This window comes from Syngnathus leptorhynchus, chromosome 12, assembly GCF_054491065.1.
Source record: "Syngnathus leptorhynchus isolate UIUO chromosome 12, UIUO_Slep, whole genome shotgun sequence".
In the NCBI taxonomy this organism is placed as follows: domain Eukaryota; kingdom Metazoa; phylum Chordata; class Actinopteri; order Syngnathiformes; family Syngnathidae; genus Syngnathus; species Syngnathus leptorhynchus.
The window spans coordinates 4,374,828-4,394,522 of NC_141206.1; the positions used below are offsets into that span (position 1 = coordinate 4,374,828).

The 19,695-nt window shown below is 41.9% G+C and overlaps 4 protein-coding genes across 11 annotated transcripts in view; 2 read left to right on the plus strand and 2 right to left on the minus strand.

Moving 5' to 3' along the window:
* Positions 1-1,393: 1,393 nt before the first annotated feature.
* On the minus strand, positions 1,394-11,764 carry golga2 (golgin A2). Of its 6 annotated transcripts, none has more exons than XM_085926452.1 (28): positions 11,608-11,764; positions 10,189-10,347; positions 9,199-9,342; positions 8,855-8,901; positions 8,650-8,713; positions 8,496-8,555; positions 8,207-8,287; positions 7,840-7,878; positions 7,696-7,758; positions 7,305-7,398; positions 7,114-7,220; positions 6,945-7,003; positions 6,687-6,828; positions 6,504-6,593; positions 6,290-6,397; positions 6,125-6,212; positions 5,714-5,856; positions 5,415-5,633; positions 5,130-5,243; positions 4,654-4,878; positions 4,489-4,588; positions 4,334-4,425; positions 3,857-4,107; positions 3,738-3,814; positions 3,259-3,423; positions 3,065-3,171; positions 2,814-3,003; positions 1,394-2,684 (listed from the first exon to the last, which is right to left on the minus strand). In XM_085926452.1, the coding sequence occupies exons 1-28, from the start codon at positions 11,701-11,703 to the stop codon at positions 2,440-2,442; spliced, it is 3,369 nt and encodes a 1,122-aa protein (XP_085782578.1). In that variant the 5' UTR covers positions 11,704-11,764; the 3' UTR covers positions 1,394-2,439. The 6 variants fall into 6 exon arrangements, with proteins under 6 accessions (XP_085782578.1, XP_085782577.1, XP_085782579.1 ...); XM_085926451.1 differs by having other exon boundaries at positions 3,259-3,426; XM_085926453.1 differs by having other exon boundaries at positions 3,259-3,426; positions 3,738-4,107; positions 9,295-9,342.
* An 819-nt stretch (positions 11,765-12,583) lies between these two features.
* hspa5 (heat shock protein family A (Hsp70) member 5) lies at positions 12,584-16,467 on the plus strand. Its single transcript, XM_085925356.1, has 9 exons — positions 12,584-12,742; positions 13,248-13,410; positions 13,489-13,720; positions 14,051-14,188; positions 14,263-14,375; positions 14,455-14,845; positions 14,919-15,156; positions 15,244-15,411; positions 15,517-16,467. The coding sequence occupies exons 2-9, from the start codon at positions 13,295-13,297 to the stop codon at positions 16,071-16,073; spliced, it is 1,953 nt and encodes a 650-aa protein (XP_085781482.1). The 5' UTR covers positions 12,584-12,742; positions 13,248-13,294; the 3' UTR covers positions 16,074-16,467.
* A 387-nt stretch (positions 16,468-16,854) lies between these two features.
* rabepk (Rab9 effector protein with kelch motifs) lies at positions 16,855-18,491 on the minus strand. Its single transcript, XM_085926936.1, has 6 exons — positions 18,470-18,491; positions 17,941-18,096; positions 17,706-17,870; positions 17,476-17,625; positions 17,182-17,331; positions 16,855-17,102 (listed from the first exon to the last, which is right to left on the minus strand). The coding sequence occupies exons 1-6, from the start codon at positions 18,489-18,491 to the stop codon at positions 16,855-16,857; spliced, it is 891 nt and encodes a 296-aa protein (XP_085783062.1).
* Positions 18,488-19,695, plus strand: part of rgs3a (regulator of G protein signaling 3a) — an 84,769-nt gene continuing 83,561 nt past the window's right edge. For 2 of the 3 annotated variants that reach the window (XM_085925350.1, XM_085925354.1), the window contains exon 1: positions 18,488-18,724. In XM_085925350.1, coding sequence (XP_085781476.1) covers positions 18,564-18,724 — 161 coding nt within the window. In that variant the 5' untranslated portion in view covers positions 18,488-18,563. The remainder of the gene's footprint in view (positions 18,725-19,695) is intronic. The other variant, XM_085925351.1, reaches the window with a different exon arrangement.

Sequence of the window (19,695 nt, forward strand, 5' to 3'; positions counted from 1 at the left end):
GAAATAAACTGCAGTGTACTGACAAGTAATTCAGTGTCCTGTTTTGTTGTTGTACTAATACAAGAATTTATTACTGCTAGTAGAATGATTAATGGATGGGTGATTCCAAAGTTGGAGGACATTTCCACAATAATAATGTCATGTTCTTAGTTTAGTTTTGGATTTATTTATTTTTTCCCTTGTCCTTTTTGTCAGTTATGTTTTGTGTTCCTTTTTTTTTGTGTGTGTCTTTTTAGATCAAGGGCGTCAAACTCATTTTTTTCGCGGGCCGCATTGTAATAAAATCTTCTTTCGGAGGGCCATTATGACTGTCAACCCAAATAAATGTATGAGCACTTCATATTATATCCAGTAAAAGCTACAAAACAAACTGACAAATAACTCGTTTTCAAATCAGACGAGTAAAAACTGGTCAAATATTAAAAATAAAAGATATTAAAAGTGAAGACAATTTGCCATTCTAGTAATGACACAAATTTAATGCACAATTTGTCTTCGTGGGCCACATAAAATGATGTGGCAGGCCGTATCTGGTCCCCGGGCCTTGAGTTTTCACCTGTTCGCATTAGCCCCGCCCCTTATATCTTCCAATCAGCTCCTTAAGGTGTTGTGTTTTGTCCAGGTGTTCTTGGTTGTGTCGTCAGTTTGGTTGTATTTAGTTCCCTTCTTTCCTTTCAGTCTGTTTTGTTTGCTAAACTTTGTGCCGCAAAGTTTGTGGTGCCCTTGTGTGTCTGTTTTTGCGACAGTTTTTTTTTTTTTGTGTTACCTTATTTCCCTGTTGTTTTGATTTCCTGTCTATTTAGCTTTCACTGTCCGTTACCGCTTTGTTTGCCTTTTCGTTTTATTTCAATTAAGTATTTGATGACCAAATCTGTGACTTGCACTTGTGTACCCATTCCCTGAAACCTGAAACGTTATTTTTAAATAGTTTTGTTCTTAATCAGTACATTATGGTAATACAAAAATCAAATATGTTTCATATGCCGGACCATCTTGAGCAGCATTGTGCATATATAGCAAAATGTATATAAAAATGTTTAAGAATAATTACAAATGTTTAGGCAAAAAAAAGGAAACATTGATAGGTGTCCTTTTTTAACCATTGTGGTACCTAAATTATTTTTCAATTCTGAAAGGACATATTTAGTAGTATAGTACTACTCGTCAACTTTAAGTTTGTCCACTAACCAAGTAGACGAGATGTTACGTGTGAACAGCGTCACCTAGTGGACGAATCCATGCATTAGTCACTAATGCAAACGTACCCTAATTAGTGTCCGTTTGCAATGGAACAAATTGTTTCTATTAATTCCACATAATGGTAATATCTCTTTCAATCCTAAATATCTAAGAACATTATGAAATTAAAAGTAAAGAAGATTCATCATCCACATTATGTTGCTCAATCAGTTTTATTCAATAGCGGAGGGAAACAAAAACAAAATCAAAGCCAACAAATCAGTTCACTTCATTTTCAACACTCACTCACTTGTACATAAACATCCAAAACTGATTGGTTGGGACAATAAATCATTCCAAATAATAAATATTATATGACCTCTCTTTTTCTCCTCCTTTGAATTAAATGTCAGCCTATCAGTCACTAACCATCTTCTTTTGCACATACATACACACACCCAGCTGCATAAATATACAATATGATACACACTTACAGTATATACATCCCATTCTACTTGTATGATCACCGTTCTCCCACCTACCAACTTCTTTCTTTGCAATCACATAGTAACAGTGTAAAGCGATACCAACCCATTTTATACCCAAATATCAGGGTTGTGCAACTTTTTTAACTCTGCGGGCCGCTTAGAGAAAATACAAGATACAAGGGCTAACTTAGAAATTCTTCATTTTTAATTTAAGCTAAATAAAAAAAATGAAATCAACAAGATCTTATATATTGCAGCAGGCCACACATGGAGTCCGGTTGTAGTTTGGTCACCTCTGATTTAATTGGACCGTGGCAAGTAACACAATGACACAACATTTTTTGATATGGGAAAGGATCTGAATGGCCGCCCAATACAATAAGAGCAATTCAATAGATGATAGATTACTGCACAATTTTGGCAAAATTTAGTGGGAAAGGTTTAGTAACTCAAACTCTTCCATCTAACCTACTCCTTCAAAATGGCATCGTCAGCTGCAGAGGCGTCATACGATGAGTCATCAAGAAGCTTTGTACAAACTGTTTTAGTGCAATTAACGTCTATGATCTCATCAACTCTACAAAATTATACATCGGACTCAGCTCCCCCCACACACAGATGCACACTCCAGTTTTTGATAAGTAGTACATTCAAACTTGATGTGTCACAAGTAAAGAGACGTGAGGCCCTGTTATTGCACTTGAGCGTACGGTAAAAGGGGCGGTGGCCATTTTGGATGCTGTTAAATATAACGATATGTGGTGTTGGAATCTCACACCACCAGGATCTTCACCTCGTCCTGCTCATCTGGTCGGTAAAAGAAAGGGATGCAGGGGTTCTCTCCCATGAATGGGGGTGGCCGCGGCAGGCCCTGTGGGTTCTGGATCTCCTGCAGTAGCTGCATGATCTGTTGCGCCGTGCCATCCTCCTTGGGGTCGGCTGGGGGCGGCGGGCTATGAGGCGAGGGAGGTTCCTGGCTGGCGGTGGGCTCGGAAAGAGGGATGATCTCCATGGCATCTAGGAAACAGGGATTCTGTGAGCGCCGGTTGTGCAAAGCTCCTTTCACGCTGATGGCAACTGATTTATTTTATTTTTTTTAAAGTTTTCCCAAACAAAAGTCATCAACATTGATTTGAAAGGGCTCACCTGCTCCGCTGCCAGCGCCGAGGTCATGCCTGTGTGCTTGGTGTTCGGGGTGAAGCTGGTCCTCGTCACTAGGAAGGAGGTCGGGGTTGGCCGAAGCCACGCCGTTGACGGCGCCGGCGTATTTCCCGTACCAGTCGTTTCGCTCGGCCACCAGCCTCATGACCAGGTCCTGCAGCTCTGCTAGCTTAGCCTGGCAGACAAAGGTTATTTCAGATGTGCGGCCACTGCCAAGGAGACGTGTTGATCAGTACCTTCATCTCTTCTTTGTCCTGAGCCAGCATGCTGATGTATTGCTCCTTCTCCTGGTGCTTCTGCTTCATGATGGCCCTCTGGCTCTGGTACAAGGCAATGTATTCTCCTGAAAATCAAAGCGGCAACAATTTAAAGTGAGATTTAGCTCGTCGCGTCCCAAGCCGGTAGCAGAAACAGTGTTTTTTCCCCTCACCGATGGTGTCTGTCTCGCCAGACAGCTGGATGCAGCGGTGCTCCAGTTCCTCCACGCGTTCCTTCAGGTCAGCCTTCTCCTGCATGAGTGAGGTGAAGCGCTGTTGAAGCTTTTCCATTGCTGTCTGTAATGCCTGATGAACTTCCACCGGCACTCCTTCTTCTTCTTCTGGCCACATTAGTTCACACATCAGTACGAGGCATGACATTTTTACACAAATTAAAACAGTCATGATTTATCTGTCATTATTTTTCTGAAGAAGGTTTAAGCATCAAAAGCACTTATGGTATCAATTTTTGGTATCGGTATCAAAGACTACTCAAGAACTGAGAACTCGTACTGGTAAGAAGTAGTATCGAACATCCCTATATATTATTTTTCAAAATTGTTACGTTTTAGTGGGCCCTCCAGAGACTCAACTGTTCATATATTTATGAATATATTTCACAATCAAAAACTACAAATGCATCTTTTCTCACCTGAATGTTGGTGATTGTGTTCACAGTGACTATGTTGGCCCTGAGGGTGTTCGTGCTCATGATGGTGATCGTGAGGGTGATCATGATGATCATGATGGTGATCATGATGGTGATCATGATGATCATGATGGTGATCATGATCGTGATCATGATGATCATGATCGTGATCATGATGGTGATCATGATCATGATCGTGATGGTGATCATGATTGTGATCTTCACGCCCATGGTGGCTGTGCTGTTGGAGGCTGAGAGCCACGGCAGTGTGGTGCTTTGCAGCCATGTGGAGTCGCTGCTCCTCCCTCAGCAGCCTCCTGGCCTCATCCCGCTCGGCTTCCAAACGAGCCAAGGCATCGCGAATGAACTCTTCCTGTGGAGGCAGGAAAATCAGTCACCAAGTCAAATACAAGCCATTTATACTACATTCAACGTAAATGGATCTTATACATGGGAATGCGTGAAGAATTTACAAGGGTTACGCTGTGGTGAAATATGTGATAACCTGAGGTTGCGTAATAGGTGGATATTCAATGGTTAGGTGGCACAGGAGGTCAAAAAGGCAATGACATGTTTGAAGAGGAAAATATTCTTATCACCATTTCTTTTTGGCTCTCAAAATCTTGCGGGATGATGATGGAGGATGACTCGGTCATATTTTCTTGAGGCAACTGGCTTTCCACTCCGTCTCCTAAGCAATATGATGAATCAAAGGTCAATAAACATTTTTACAGATATTGTTAATGATACGAACCTTCATCTCGGGGCGTCATGGCTAGAGCTGAACTGTTGAGTAGCTCTCTGACCTCGGCCTTTAAATGCTCGTTATCGTTCACCAAATTATCCAAATGCTCCTGAATGGGAGTCAGCCATTTGATTAATTCACCAGAAAAGAATTGAGAGGCACATGCTTACATACCTGCGCTCGCTTCAATTCATTCTGGCTGACTTCCAGTTGAGCGCGGCCCTGGGACTCGTCGTGCTGCAGCCGGTCCATGAGTTGGCTCTGAGAATAATACTGCCGGTGGAGCTGCTCCCTCTCGGAGATCAGTGTCTGGTAGGCGGCGCTGTACTGCTGCAAGTGGGCCGCCACCTGGTCCCTCTGCTCGGCCAGACCTTGAGCCTCCTTGTTTTTTTCTTCCAGCTGGTAGCAGGAGAAAGCCAAAATTAGCACAACCATCTGAGATAAATGTTTGGTATGGAATAACAATGGAGGACAGAGACTCCTTAAGATTGTATTGAAACATGTGTGAAGTGGAAAAAAAAAATACTAGATGTTTCAATCATCTTATTTCACTTAATAGGGCAGAAAATGATTTTTAGATTTAGCACAAACGTTTGTTCATCTGCCAGTGGTTTGGACATTAGTGTAGTGTTTGGTATATTTGTTTGAACCTGCTCTTTCACGTTGTGCAGCTGCTCTTGAAGCTCGCCCATTCTGCGCGCTAGCTCCTTCTTAACATGTTGCTCTGACTGAATGGCGGTGGTCAGCTCCATGTTCTCATTTGTCTGCAAAACAACAGACACAAATATTTCACATTAAAAGGTAGCAATCTCTCTCTCATTCAAAACGATGCCTATGTGTCCCTCGTCAATCCTAAAATTGAAATAAAAATAAATCCGAGGTGTACAGATCAGTTGGGAAACATTCAAGCTAAAAATTAAAAAAAAAAAACTCACCAGTTGAACAAAGCCATTCTGCAGCTCAGCAAGTTGGTCTTTCAGTGTTCGGTTCTGCGTGAGAGCACGGCTGATGGTCGCCTTGTCTGACTGAACATCTTCGAGCATGCGGCGACGATCGTCGGCCTCCTGGGCTTGGCTCTCCGCCTGCTGCTCCAGTTCCGCCAGGCGCAATTCTCGCTCTGAGCACAGGCGACTCAGCTGCTCATTGTCACGTAGCTGTGAGGAGAAATTGAAGTCGTGAAGATGCTTTGAAATACTTCAGGGTAAAAAAAAAATGACTAGATATCGGTGCACACCTGGGACTGGTACTGCTCATCGAGAGCGTCCTTTTCCTGTTGTAGTGTGTTGAGTGTTTCCTGTAGAGCTATTTCGCTCTCTGAGGTGCCTGAGGATTGCGGTTCTGCTGCGCTTTGGTCTTTATTCTCTTGGGACAGTATTGCTGGAAGAGATGGACCAGAAACAGATTTAGGTCCGTACAAAAATTCTATCCAGGCGGTACTGACAATTTGAGGTAAAAAAAGAAAAAAAAAAAAGAGCCACATTGTTTTATTTGATTGTGTTATAGTTATGACTTAAAATGTTATGTCATACAAATATTAATTGCAATTGACTTTACTCCTGCATTAACGTAGTTCAGTGATAAACTTTTCAAATTTGAGAACTGCAGTAAACCGTTAAAGAATGTGACAGTAACCATTTTAGCTTACCTGCGGCATTCTTTAGCTCTGTGATTGCAGCTTCAAGTTCTTGAACTCGTTCAATGTTTCTGTCCCTCTCTTCTGCAACCAGTGATACCTTCAAGATGGACAAGACATTGAGACACATTTGTACAATTAACCACGCATATTCACGATTTAGCAATTGTGGTTTACTTGTGTCAGCAGCTGCTCTGTTTTGTCCTTCCAAATGCGACCACCCTCCTGGATTTGCTCCGCATAGCAGTCCCTCTCCGTCTTTAGCTGGGCAACCGACTCCATCAACTACAGCGTGAATAATAATGTATTAAAAGTCAAATGTGTTGCAAAGGAAAAGCTGCAATTTCTAAAAATGGTATTACAAGTTTCTACACAATAAACAAGGCTGAACCTGTTGGTTATGAACTTCTATTTGGTGCTTTTCTTCCAGCAGTAATTGGATCTGCTGGTTGGCACTACTGGGATCCGACTGGGTGGAGCACTGGGCCAAGAAAGAAACGCAGCAATGGAGATGCGTGAAAACCCCAATACAATACAAATAAGAAACAAAATTTTTGATGAAGGTCCAACTGACCTGCTGCAACATGAGGTCGGCAATCTCGAGCCTCTTACGGAGATCCTCTACCTCCAACCGCAATGCTCCCGTCTCTTGCGCTCTTTGCCTTAGCTGCTCTAAGAGCTCCGAACTCTGCTGTTTGGACTCGTCGCTTAAATTGCTGCAAATAAATGCAAACAACAAAAATTGTATGCAGCTTTTTAGTCTTTTGGTGGTCTTTGATTATTATACAAACATGCAAAATGAGACTAACTTTTGCCAAAACATCTCACTTACTTTTGTTTAAATACCTCTAATCTCAGGGCATCTCTCTCTTTTTCTAACTCTTTATTGTGCTGGCGACAAAAAACAAAAAAAACCAACAAGAGAAAAAAAGAGTCACAGAGCTATATGTGAAGAAAAGAATATTTTTTGGATTAGTTTGAACCTTGTCTGTGTCGCCTACCTTTTCCAACTGTTTCTGTTGCGTCGACACGGACGACAGTGTTCTCTCGAGCTCCGACACTCTTTGCTTTGTTGACTGCAGTCGGCTATTCAGCTCCTCTGCTTCTCCTGAACATGAAACATCAGGTAAACAAAAATGACTTGCCACTAGGGATTGTTAGTTAAGGTCAAACATCATGGAAACACCCCGACCTGCTTTCTGCCGCGCGGCCTGTTGCGTGTACTGTAGTGCGGTCTGTAACTCCGATTTCTCCGACACCAGTATGCCAATGGTTTGAATGTGAACCTTGGGAGATCAAAAAAAGTGTGGCGATTTGTCTGATGCCCCCTCAATCAATCAATCAATCAATCAATCAATCAATCAATCAATCAATCAATCAATCAATCAATCAATCAATCAACCACTGTGTTTGCAATGTCATTAGACTTGGAGCTAGCCATGCCCATTCACGAAACAAATGCAAATCTTTTGCGCGTAGAACTATTTTTATTTTAAGGCACTGATTCTATTGGTTTAAGCCATATAGCATTAAATGCTACATCATACAAAGATTTAAAAGTCATGTCGAATATGAGAATTTACCTGTAATTGCTCCCGCATGGTTCCCTGCTCTTTTGAAAACTTTTGTTCAAATTCCTTTCGCTCCTGAATGAACAGAAATGCAATTGTCATGAATATCCGGGAATTAGAGGCGCTACGGGAATGAAGAGGCAAATAAATAAAGACCTTCTGCAGCTGATCTGTGAGCCCCTGACATTGTTGTGCCTGAGAAAGTAAAAAGATCACTGCAGCATGACACTAAGAAATTTAAGTTAATGTCAGAACATCAGATTTTTTTTTTTAGCTAAACCAACAATTTTACAATCTACCAGTGTTTGGGATGGGTTTTCTTCTTCTATAAGACTATACAAAGAGCTAAATACACTTTTGTAACTGTTTGCAGAAATGCATTCAGCAGGGGAGGAGAATTGCATAACTTACATGCATGGGTAACCATTTTAGTGAGGATACTAAAAGGTAGCGTGCCATAAAGTTGACATGCAATACAGTTCGTGCACTTTGGGCATTCAAAGACACACACGCAGCTTCTTACCAGCTGGTCAAGCTTGGTATTGAGCTGAGAGTTTGTTAAGTTGCTGGACTCCAGGGCAGCAGACAGCTCCTGGTTCCGGCTCTACCGTGTACACATGCATCCGGGAAAGAAGGGGAAACATGGAAGAGAATGATAACGTGTTTGCGGCACACGACAAATAAAAAGGATAGGGAAGGAGAAACAATTGTAATTGTTTATCATAAGGGCAAACAATAGCAGTTTTATGTGTGGTGCAAAAAAAAAAAGTGACCGATGGAATGTGTGAAGAATAATTAACATTCCGTCATACGTCTAATTCTCTCTCGCCAATGGATGGTGCGCTGTCGCCATTCAGGTGTGCAGCAGATGACTGAAATCACAAAAATGGAAGAACCTAATTTAAAAAAAAAAAAGATTCAAGAATTAACTCAGATTTGTATTTGTCGGAAGTTGCAGCAACGTACTTCAGAGACCAGGCCGTTTAGTTGCTGAGAGAGTTGTCGTAAGCTCTCTGTGGAAGACAGCTGTCTGTGGAATAAGTAAAACCAAAGATTTTGCTTCTAGGTAACCTGATATATATATATTTTTTTAGGGACAATTGCTTCAGCCTTAGAAAACAAAATCTCCATCATACTGTGAGACTTGAGTGAAAAAAAAAAATAAAAATACCTATTTTCCTCTGATAAACTCTCATTGCCATTAGTGTCAGGGTAGTCCTGCAAAAAAATACAAGAAGAATGAACACACAACAATTGTGTGTTGAACAATGAACAACAATGAACACACTCCAAAAATAAAACAGCACTAAAACAACAGTACACAAATGATTGACTGTGGGGCTTCCTTGTTTTTTTTTATATATAAACAACATTTTTTAGACAGCGCTACAGTTGTCTACTGTTCCTGTGGGCCTTTCGTGCTTCTGGTGAATTCAACCAAATTCTTATTTTTCCCCATTTATTAAGATACTGAGGAATGAAACTGTGGTTTGAGGTTCTATGGCAGAGACACACCTGCAGCATGTCAGTGTGGTGTCCAGCACTCTGAAGGTTAGTAGCGGTGTTAGTGCTAGTAGCGTTAGACATGGGTGAGGGCGGGTCGAGCTCGACCTTTGGAGGAGGACCAGAGGATGCGATGGTCTCCATGGCGGCAACAGTCTGAGGTGGCATGTACACAAAAGAATATACACGAGTGTTATGGCGACGCCCCAAAAAAAAAAAAAAGCAACACAAAAGCTTTTATGCGCACTGACAACATGCTATTCAGATAATGAAACACAAGGAGACATGAAGCACTTTACCAGCCATTTTTTTTTTTTTTTTAGACAAGCTTACTTTGTGGAGCCTGTTCAAAATACCGTCATGCATGTGTTTGGCCCATCCAAACTATCATTACTATTTAAAATGCGTGGTAGGATGGGGGGGGGGGGGGGTACATGAATGCAGCATTTTCTCAAAACCTCAAGCTAGGCACGTGTTCTGTGCACCATTCACTTAAGAGCCCTTCATTTAAGAAGTCGGTTAGAATATGGATGCAAGCGCTTCAATCATAAAAAAAATATGAGGAGCAGGAAGAGGACACAGACATTAGGAAAGCATACAAAAAAAGTAGAGCAGACACAAGGATAGATAGAGCTTACCTGACTTTTGCCATATGCAGGCAGGATTATTCCATTGCTTTGACTAAATGCTTTGAGAATATTGTCAAACTGGAGACACGAGGGAGAAACGGAAGGGAATAGAGGAAATCTTTAGAAGAGAATGACAAAACAGCGCGGGAGGCAGACATTTTAAGGATTCCACACAGGAAGTTGTCGAGGAAAAGAGTTCCAAAAAATAGAAGGCCAACATATTGAGTATATAAGTCTACTGGCTTAATATATGTTCTGGTGTATATTGTCTTGTTTTATTTTTTGGAGTAAGTGTTGGAAAGAACAGGAAACTGAATATCAAGTAGAAAAGCAGGCGAAGCCAAAAAATATGATGCTGCTTGACCAGGCTTACATTGTCTGGTGAGTTTCTGTCAATGGAGGTTGCATCGTATTGGTTGGGTCCCTTCATTTTCCTCTTCTTCTTGGCTCCTGCACCAGGTTGAACTCCTTCCCCAACTCCTTTTTCTCCTCCAACACTGGTTGGAGTGCTCTTCTGCTGGAACTCCTTGAGCTGAACAACACGTGAAAGAAAACAAGATACGTGATTGAAAATGATGTGATTTGCTCTGCTTTAATTTGTTTACAGAGAGGGTCACAGCCTTGAGAGCACGATTAGTGTTTATCATTTAATCTACATGCATCAAGAAGCCACTTTATGCTTGAATTTTATTTGCAGATTTGAAATCTGCTTTGACAAAATTTGTCATCCACTTGTTAAGTATCTACAAAACAAAGTTGCGTTGTGTATCGCCATGATTTTATGAAGATAATTTAAACACTGTATCTGCTATTTTGCTATATATTATCTCTGTTTGGATGAGTTTTATTCTGCAGAATTGTTTTATGTGCCTGTGGTTTTCTATCTGTCTGTCATCTTAAATGTTTGTTGTGATATAATAAACATAAAGTTCATCTCTCCCAATCTAAAGACCTGCGGTTCTAGGTTAGAGGTATGCAAGCAAGAATGCACCCAACCTAGTCCCAAAACAATGTTAATCATCAGGTTATGTTTCAAACGAAGCGAAGCAGATCTGGTCCATCTTTTTTTTTTTTTCGTCTATGCGCCTATTAAGTTTGGAATAGTGACAATAGGAGCAAAGTATCACATAAGACAAATAAATATACATAAATGTCGACAGAGTGACTTCCTACAAGGTAACGACGCACATCTTAATGGAATATTGTAAGGAGCAAACACGCCTAAGCCAAACACACTGCGGGACAGGGAAGAGGACTGTCAGCTGTCACAACACTCCCCGTCATTCCATCGGTGTAACTGGAACTTACGATCGACCAACAAAAGACGATCCGAAAAACAAAACAGTGACACAATTATACTCGTACATCGCTCCCTTGTCATGAGTTTACTGGTTTTGCTCATTTCAAATGAGCTAAGTTAGCACGTTCCGCTACGACGGGTTACACGTTTTAGTTTTGTCAGCGAAAAAGCAACTTGAACGCCTGGAAGAAAGCGATCGCTAATAATTCAGATGGTGTCGCGTGGTAAAATTGTCACTTGGAAAGAAAAACGATGAATACAATTTTGAAAAGTTGATGTTAAAAAGCAAAGGCCTCAATAAAGCACCGGGCTTTCTTGGGCATCGATGTTCGAGACAACCGACAGAGGCAGAATAAGCGTCGGCCGTAGAGGTCGGAAGACGTGTAATGATGACACTAACAACGCGTATATGCAATCGTGATCAAATAGCACGAAATGTGGGAGAATAATAGTTGTTCTAAAACATAGCGGAATAATTGGGTTACATTTTACCTTTTTCTTGGCTGCGGCGAGTTTTATTTGCCTGCTCTGGTCGGCCATCCTGCTGCTGCTGTGGTGATCGACGACGGCCCGGACGAACCACGTCATCAGTTTGCTTTTCTGATGCGATTCAGGTCTCTTCTCTAGAGGGCGCACTTAACTTTGTTTCTTGTACTAAATGTGTGTGTGCGCATGGATACAATTGTCTGTCTGTCTGTCTGTCTGTCTGTCTGTCTGTCTGTCTACCAATCAATCAATCAATCAATCAATCAATCAATCAATCAATCAATCAATCAATCTATCTATCTATCTATCTATCTATCTATCTATCTATCTATCTATCTATCTATCTATCTATCTATCTATCTATCTATCTAATTTCTGTCAGTATTTGAACGTTGCACAGGTTAAGGCATAATTCACATACTGAATATTATATTTTTCTCATCGTATAGGATGTAGTTTGGCAGCCATAATTTATACAAATGTTGCTTGTACAGTCATAACAATTATCAGTACAGTTTTGTTTGATGTGTCCCGTTGTTTGTTCACGTATTGATTTTGGATTAAATTAATGAAAGTTTAATCAAAAATTTTGTCAAGTCTGATGTAACGACAACAATCCAAATAAATCATCTGATGCAACAAATGCAGTTAATGCAGTGACAAATAATCCACAGGATTAATTTTTTTCATGAAATGTTTAAACATTACTCACTGCAGTGAGTCAACTTTGATTGCTCGAGAAGGAATATCAATTACAATGTGGAATCTAACCTTTGTGTAAAAAAAAAAAAAAAACACAAAAAAACTACTAGCCAGTCATCATGAGTGGCGTGTAACTTCACAAACCACGTCCCCAGTCCAGCCAATCGGCGATGATTTAGACATGTCGTCACAGAGGCTTTCCACGTACAAATCATCAACGGCCAGCGTGCCAAACGGAACCAATCGGCGCGTTCCAACGCGCAGGCTCTCGTCCAATCGCTGGCCTCCACGATTGGGAAGCAGTGCCCGATTATATAGAGGCAGCGGTCGCATCATTCACTATCACATCTACTAGACAAGAATACTGACAAAATCACAACTAGCGACAAGCGAATTTTCTTGACTACATTCCAAGTTTGCACTCACACAAACGACTAAGGTATGTTTAATGTTTTATTTGAAATGTACTTTCATTGAATTTATTTTAAATGCAGTTTTTTCCCCCAAATGTAACATTGCACGTGTACTGTAATGTCTTAAGAACTGTTCTGTCGTGTTACACTCTGGTACAACTGTAGGTTTTAATTTATTTTGCCATTTTAAGACATAACAGTTACATGTATGTATGTAGTATGTTTTTAAAATTATTTCCCCTTTCAATTATTTCCCATACCGGACAAGCTAACCCCGTTAGCTAACTACCGGCCTTGAATTAAAAAAAAAAAAAGTCGGTAATGAAAATGGATGCCTATTGCAGAGAAAAGTCTTATGACAGTCACATTTTACGTTATTGGCATTTTAATATTCAATTTCAAGAAATCTTCCGTCGATCTACGCGACTCGAGCCTCCTCCATTTAGTGTAGCTAGCAGCTAACGTTCTTGAACAAGTTGGAAGACATGCAGTTAAACGCCACTCTTGTTTTTTCTTCTTCTCCCTGTGCAGCTTTATTCGTCTTTTCAAGGGGCTTGCGTAACAAGACTATACCCAAAATGAAGTTCGTGTGGCTCTTACTGGCTCTGGCCAGCACCGTCTATACTGACGATGATGACAAGAAGGACAGTGTGGGAACCGTCATCGGAATCGACCTGGGCACTACTTACTCATGGTAAGATGGATGCATTTAAAACAAATGATGATGCTTAATAATTCTAGTACTAATATTGACTATTTTATCCCCTATCAGCGTCGGCGTCTTCAAAAATGGACGTGTTGAGATCATCGCCAATGACCAGGGCAACCGCATCACTCCATCCTATGTGGCATTCACCAGTGAGGGTGAGCGTCTGATTGGGGATGCCGCAAAGAACCAGCTGACCTCCAATCCAGAGAACACGGTGTTTGACGCCAAGAGGTTGATTGGTCGCATATGGGGTGACTCTTCTGTGCAGCAAGACATCAAGTACCTACCCTTCAAGGTATTATCATAAGTAATATGAAAGAATATTGCCAGCTATGACTTTTATTTCAGATATTAGTACATGCAAAAGAGGGGTGGGGCGGGGCATATTGGTTACAGTCTTAGGTGTTACTTATACGTGATTAAAACTTGCAATAATTCAAATTTTGAATTTGTACTTCTTGATGTAGTAGATGCATTGCAATATCAATTTAGCAGCACAAATGTTTACTTTTTTAAAAACATCACAATATTGATGTGTGATAATATGCTATGTAACAATAGTTGATGTTGATAATATATTACTGTGCATTTAACAATATATATATATTTTTATGGTCCTTTTTAGGTGCTTGACAAGAAGACCAAGCCTCACATCCAGGTTGACATTGGCGGTAATCAGATGAAGACGTTCGCCCCTGAGGAAATCTCTGCTATGGTTCTGACCAAGATGAAGGAGACCGCCGAGGCTTATTTGGGCAAGAAGGTACCTAAAAACAACACGTGCGGCATGTTGATTTTATGAGAAACGGTGTTGTAATAAAAGTTCTATTACCTCAGGTCACTCACGCTGTGGTCACTGTTCCCGCCTACTTCAATGATGCCCAGCGCCAAGCCACTAAAGATGCCGGAACCATTGCCGGGCTCAATGTGATGAGAATCATCAATGAGCCGTAAGTGTAGTATGATAAATTATCTACTTGCCCTCAGATTATTATTTTTTTGTCCTTAAATTTGGCATCTTTCCTGCAGAACTGCTGCCGCCATCGCTTACGGCCTGGACAAGAAGGACGGTGAGAAAAACATCTTGGTGTTCGACCTGGGCGGCGGTACTTTCGACGTCTCGCTGCTGACCATCGACAACGGAGTGTTCGAGGTGGTGGCCACCAATGGTGACACCCACCTGGGAGGCGAGGACTTTGACCAGCGTGTCATGGAGCACTTCATCAAGCTGTACAAGAAGAAGACTGGCAAGGATGTGCGCAAGGACAACCGTGCTGTGCAGAAGCTGCGTCGTGAGGTGGAAAAGGCCAAGCGAGCACTGTCTGCTCAGCACCAGGCCCGCATCGAGATTGAGTCCTTCTTTGAGGGCGAGGACTTCTCTGAGACCTTGACCCGTGCCAAGTTTGAGGAACTCAACATGGTAGGTTCCCCTAACCTGTTAAGGAGTGATCATGATCAGACAAGTGTTTTAATACATTTCTTCTGCTGTGCAGGATCTGTTCCGGTCCACCATGAAGCCCGTGCAGAAGGTGTTGGATGACTCAGAGCTGAAGAAGTCCGACATTGACGAGATTGTTCTGGTTGGCGGCTCCACACGTATCCCCAAAATCCAGCAGCTGGTGAAAGAGTTCTTCAATGGCAAGGAGCCCTCCAGAGGCATTAACCCAGATGAGGCCGTAGCCTATGGTGCCGCCGTACAGGCTGGCGTGCTCTCTGGCGAGGAGGACACCGGTAAACAATCGCCCTGATGCATTGGCTCCCCGATGGCTTTAAAGAAAAAGAAAAAAAAACATTAACTCAATCGTTCCTTTTTTTCAGGTGATGTGGTTCTGCTGGATGTGTGCCCTCTTACTCTTGGTATTGAGACTGTGGGAGGAGTCATGACCAAGCTCATCCCCAGGAACACTGTGGTGCCCACCAAGAAGTCTCAGATCTTTTCCACGGCCGCTGATAACCAGCCTACTGTCACCATCAAGGTCTATGAAGGTAAGAAGGATGTTTTAGCCCGGGGTTTCTGCGACATGTACTTGCAGGCTATAAAATAGGCCATCTTAGTACCTTGATCTCATCTGCATTGGTCTCTCGCTTCAGGTGAACGTCCCCTGACTAAAGACAACCACCTGCTGGGCACCTTTGACCTGACTGGCATCCCTCCCGCCCCACGCGGAGTTCCGCAAATCGAGGTCACCTTCGAGATCGACGTCAACGGCATCCTCCGAGTCACGGCCGAGGACAAAGGCACGGGCAACAAGAACAAGATCACCATCACCAACGACCAGAATCGACTGACGCCCGAGGACATTGAGCGCATGGTGAACGACGCAGAGCGATTTGCCGACGAGGACAAGAAGCTGAAGGAGCGCATCGACTCCCGCAACGAGCTGGAGAGCTACGCTTATTCGTTGAAGAACCAGATCGGCGACAAGGAGAAGCTTGGCGGCAAGCTGTCTGACGAAGACAAGGAGACCATCGAGAAGGCCGTTGAGGAGAAGATTGAGTGGATGGAGTCACATCAAGAGGCCGATCTGGAAGACTTCCAGGCCAAGAAGAAGGAGCTGGAGGAGGTGGTGCAACCTATCATCAGCAAGCTTTATGGCAGTGCGGGTGGCCCACCACCAGAGGGTGGTGAAGAGAAGGATGAGTTGTAAACAGGCTTAAATGATGATCTCGTCACTCACTTTAAAATGGAAAAAAAGTAACAGCTTGATGTACATATTGGACTGATGATGGGACTCATTGTACGAGGGAGGGGCGGCCATACTGAATCTTCCGAAAGACTTTGAAACGAGTTTAAGCTCGTTTGGTGTTTTCTTCGCCAGTGGGCGGAGATTTGTCAAGCCTGGATTCTCAAGGCTCACTGCTGCTGTTCTCAGGCAGTCCTGATGGGGATCATGTAGTAGTAGTTGTGGGGAAGGGGGGGGGGGGGGGGGAGCACTATTGTTCATTGTTAGGCTGTCATAATGACTCCTCAAGGCTAAAGGTTATTTATTGAATTTGGTTGTGTTCTGAAAGACATTGAAATAAATGTTTCATAGAAAATAAGTTGCTTCCACTTTATTTCTTCAGGTCACATTTTGTGTTACTGATGAAATTAGGACAAAGGTGTAGTGTGAATAATCCCTGCCATATTTTAGTATGTTAAATTGTACAGAGGTTAAATCCGCTCCATCTGCTGTCTGCATCAAACATTGACATTGCCACGTTTTTGACTCTACATATTGACCAGGATTTCATATGACAAATTATTTCAAAACTACACGCTACTGTTGCCTTTATGCCTGAATTTCAACATTCAATCTTTTTTTAAATGGGATTCAGATTTTCTGTGGCGACACCTAGTGGGAAGAGCTGGAAAAGACTATGGTTGTACTCCTGGAAAAACATTCAAATGATTCCAAATTATTTTCACTTTATTTCTTTTACAGCCCATCATGTCACCACAGTTACAACACAGTCGTTATGTATGACTCCTTGTGTGTCCATCCCACCGAATACAAAAGCCAAGTGTACTGTCTCTGTCGCGGCAACCGGTGTGGCTGCAGAATCTGGTTTGGCTCTTTGCGCTTCACCGCAATCTCCCACAGCCTCTATTTTCCATGGTAGCAAACACATGCAGTGGTCTAGACGGTTCGGGGGTAAATCACCCTCAAATTTCATTAGGGTCCATTCCTTTTTTTCTGCAAACAGGTCATGGACCACTGAATTAAAACATGCTGTGTTTGTGTTTGAATAGTACATAATGTAAAAGAATTCTACCTATGTTGAATGTGTACATGGCATTACTGGCTCCGTCTGCAGTCAGCCCACCGAGGATATAGATGTTATTGCCCAGTGCCATGGCCGAATGTGCGGCCACGCCAGGTGGAACGTCTCCTTCGGGCTGCACCAACTCCCACCTCATGCTACCTTTTACATAGCACACATCAATGACATCAACATCAGACTCCTAGGTTCATGTTATACGATCCAGAACCAACCATAGTTTGTGAATAAGCATTTAAATAAAATCTCATTTTACTATTTTCACTGACATACATTTAACAGTCTTACTTGGATCAAGAGAGTACATATCATCCAAGAAGTAATCATTCGCCATGCCGCCATGAATGTAGATCTTTGAGCCTGCCGCCACTATAACGTGTCCGTGTCTGACCGGCGGCTGTGCGCCTTGTGTTTCTGGCTGCGTCCAGGCGGAAGATACTGGGAAGACCACAATCATGCAGAAAATATAAACATTTCTGCGGTTTACGTGTGTGGAAAGAAGTCAATCTAAAACTGACCGGTATCAAAGACGTGAAGTTTCTGGTCTGAGACTGGTGATGAACCTGCTTCCCCACCAGAAAACACGTATAATGAGCCACCTAAACAGGCCGAGTTGGTGTGATACGTCCTTGGACTGGGGGGATCGCCCGTTACTGTCACATTCTCCCAGTGGGCTTTGCTTTCTGTAGATCACATCAGTAGACATTTGTATTACGGTACTGAAACTAAGTCAGTCTTTTTTTTTTTTTTTACCTGCTACTTTGATTTTTTGGATACAGTTGCGGTTGCCACTCTGCTCCGCACCCCCGAACACCCATAAGCTTTGTGGTGGGCTTCCGGGCACCAACGTGCAGTGCTCATATCGAGCTTTTAGACCTTCCCAAGGCAATGCATCCCACTCAAGACACTCTAGAATAGAGTCAAGCGATGATAGTTATTGCAACAGTTTACATATAGCAAAATACAATCAGAAATGCTCAAAACGAAAACTGAATTGATTGATTCTTAGTCATTGCTCAACATCTTTTAGCAATGCCAAGACTTCACAAATATGTGCTTATAATACAATCTTAATGATATAAAGATTGCCAATAAAAAATGATTTAGGTCCAAATGTTTGGAGTTTTTGTTTCCAAATATTTTTTTAGGAAAAACAAATAAAAAACAAAACAAAGACGACAAAAATAACTGTGCAAATGTTTTTTTTTAAAAACATGTCATTCAATTTGTATATAGTTTTAATATACGGGATGACATCTGAGCAATCTGATTGGCCGCTTACTTCCTGCCTGTGCTTTGAACATACATGCAATTAGGTAAATAATTCTTTAAATGAGAGAATTGCTAAGATCCATACTTAAATTTATAGCGTGTGTATGCGAGAAGCTGCCACCAGGATTTGCTCCCCCAACGATGAGGATCCTTTCATTGCCACCATTTCCGGGCCAGTAAGTGCAAGTGTGTCCCACGCTCACGCCGGGGGGCCTCCCAGTTGGTACCAAGGAATACCTAAAAGGGCAATAAAGTTGCAAACAAGGTTGGTCAAATTTATGCAACGAAACTAATATTGATGCTTACCATATTCCTTGTTTGGGCTTTTCTTGAGCTTCCAGCACTGGGAGAAGCTCCATGGCCGTAGATCTAACTAAGGAGAAATCAAAAAGCTATGTATTGTAAAAGTCATGTTTCTTCTGGCAAGATATAGCAACCCATTTCCAGATTCCCTGCAATTGTTACTGACGTTAGCAGCGCGTTGCTATGAACCAACAAATTACTGTTTAGTTTTAAAACAGAGATTGTACGCTTGTAGTCTTCGTCAACCAATCGTATCGCTTCTGCTGTGAACTCACACAATTTCTATATGAGAATTACTGCTGGTTAATGTGTCATATTCTTTCAATATATTCGACTATGACAAATTTTGTGTTTTAGAATATTGTCTATTCGATGATACATTGCATATACTAATGTAAGAGGCACTTTCATCAGTCGCCGGTACATGTTTTCAGTGCGTGAAAAGTTGCAACATCTTTCTGATAGAAGATCTCTGACGCTTCCTACTTCCGTCCAGAGACCGCTGCCGCATTTACTTCCAGAGCATTAATCGGAATTACAAAAATTCAATGAAAAACACAGACTATACAAAGCTCAAAAACACTCCCATTATTCTACATGTGCCACGCGTTTATGCAGAAAATGACGTGCTTACTTGTTAAAGCATCCCTTATACCAGTTCGAAAAATCATATTATACCTGTCACTAATTCATATTGGATGTTGATCTGTTTTCTGTCAGTCGGGTGCTAAATATTGAATATGTTGCAAGGCATCTGTGACGTACCGATACTTTGGCCGCTTGGGCGAATACAACTGCAAGAATAAATGTAATGTTTGTGGATCTCTTTCACTTTTGTGACGTTAAACGATACGTACGTAAAGGGGTTCATGGCACGACGCAAACCCTCATTTCTGATTTGCTGATACGATATTTTTTTTTCTTCTAACACCT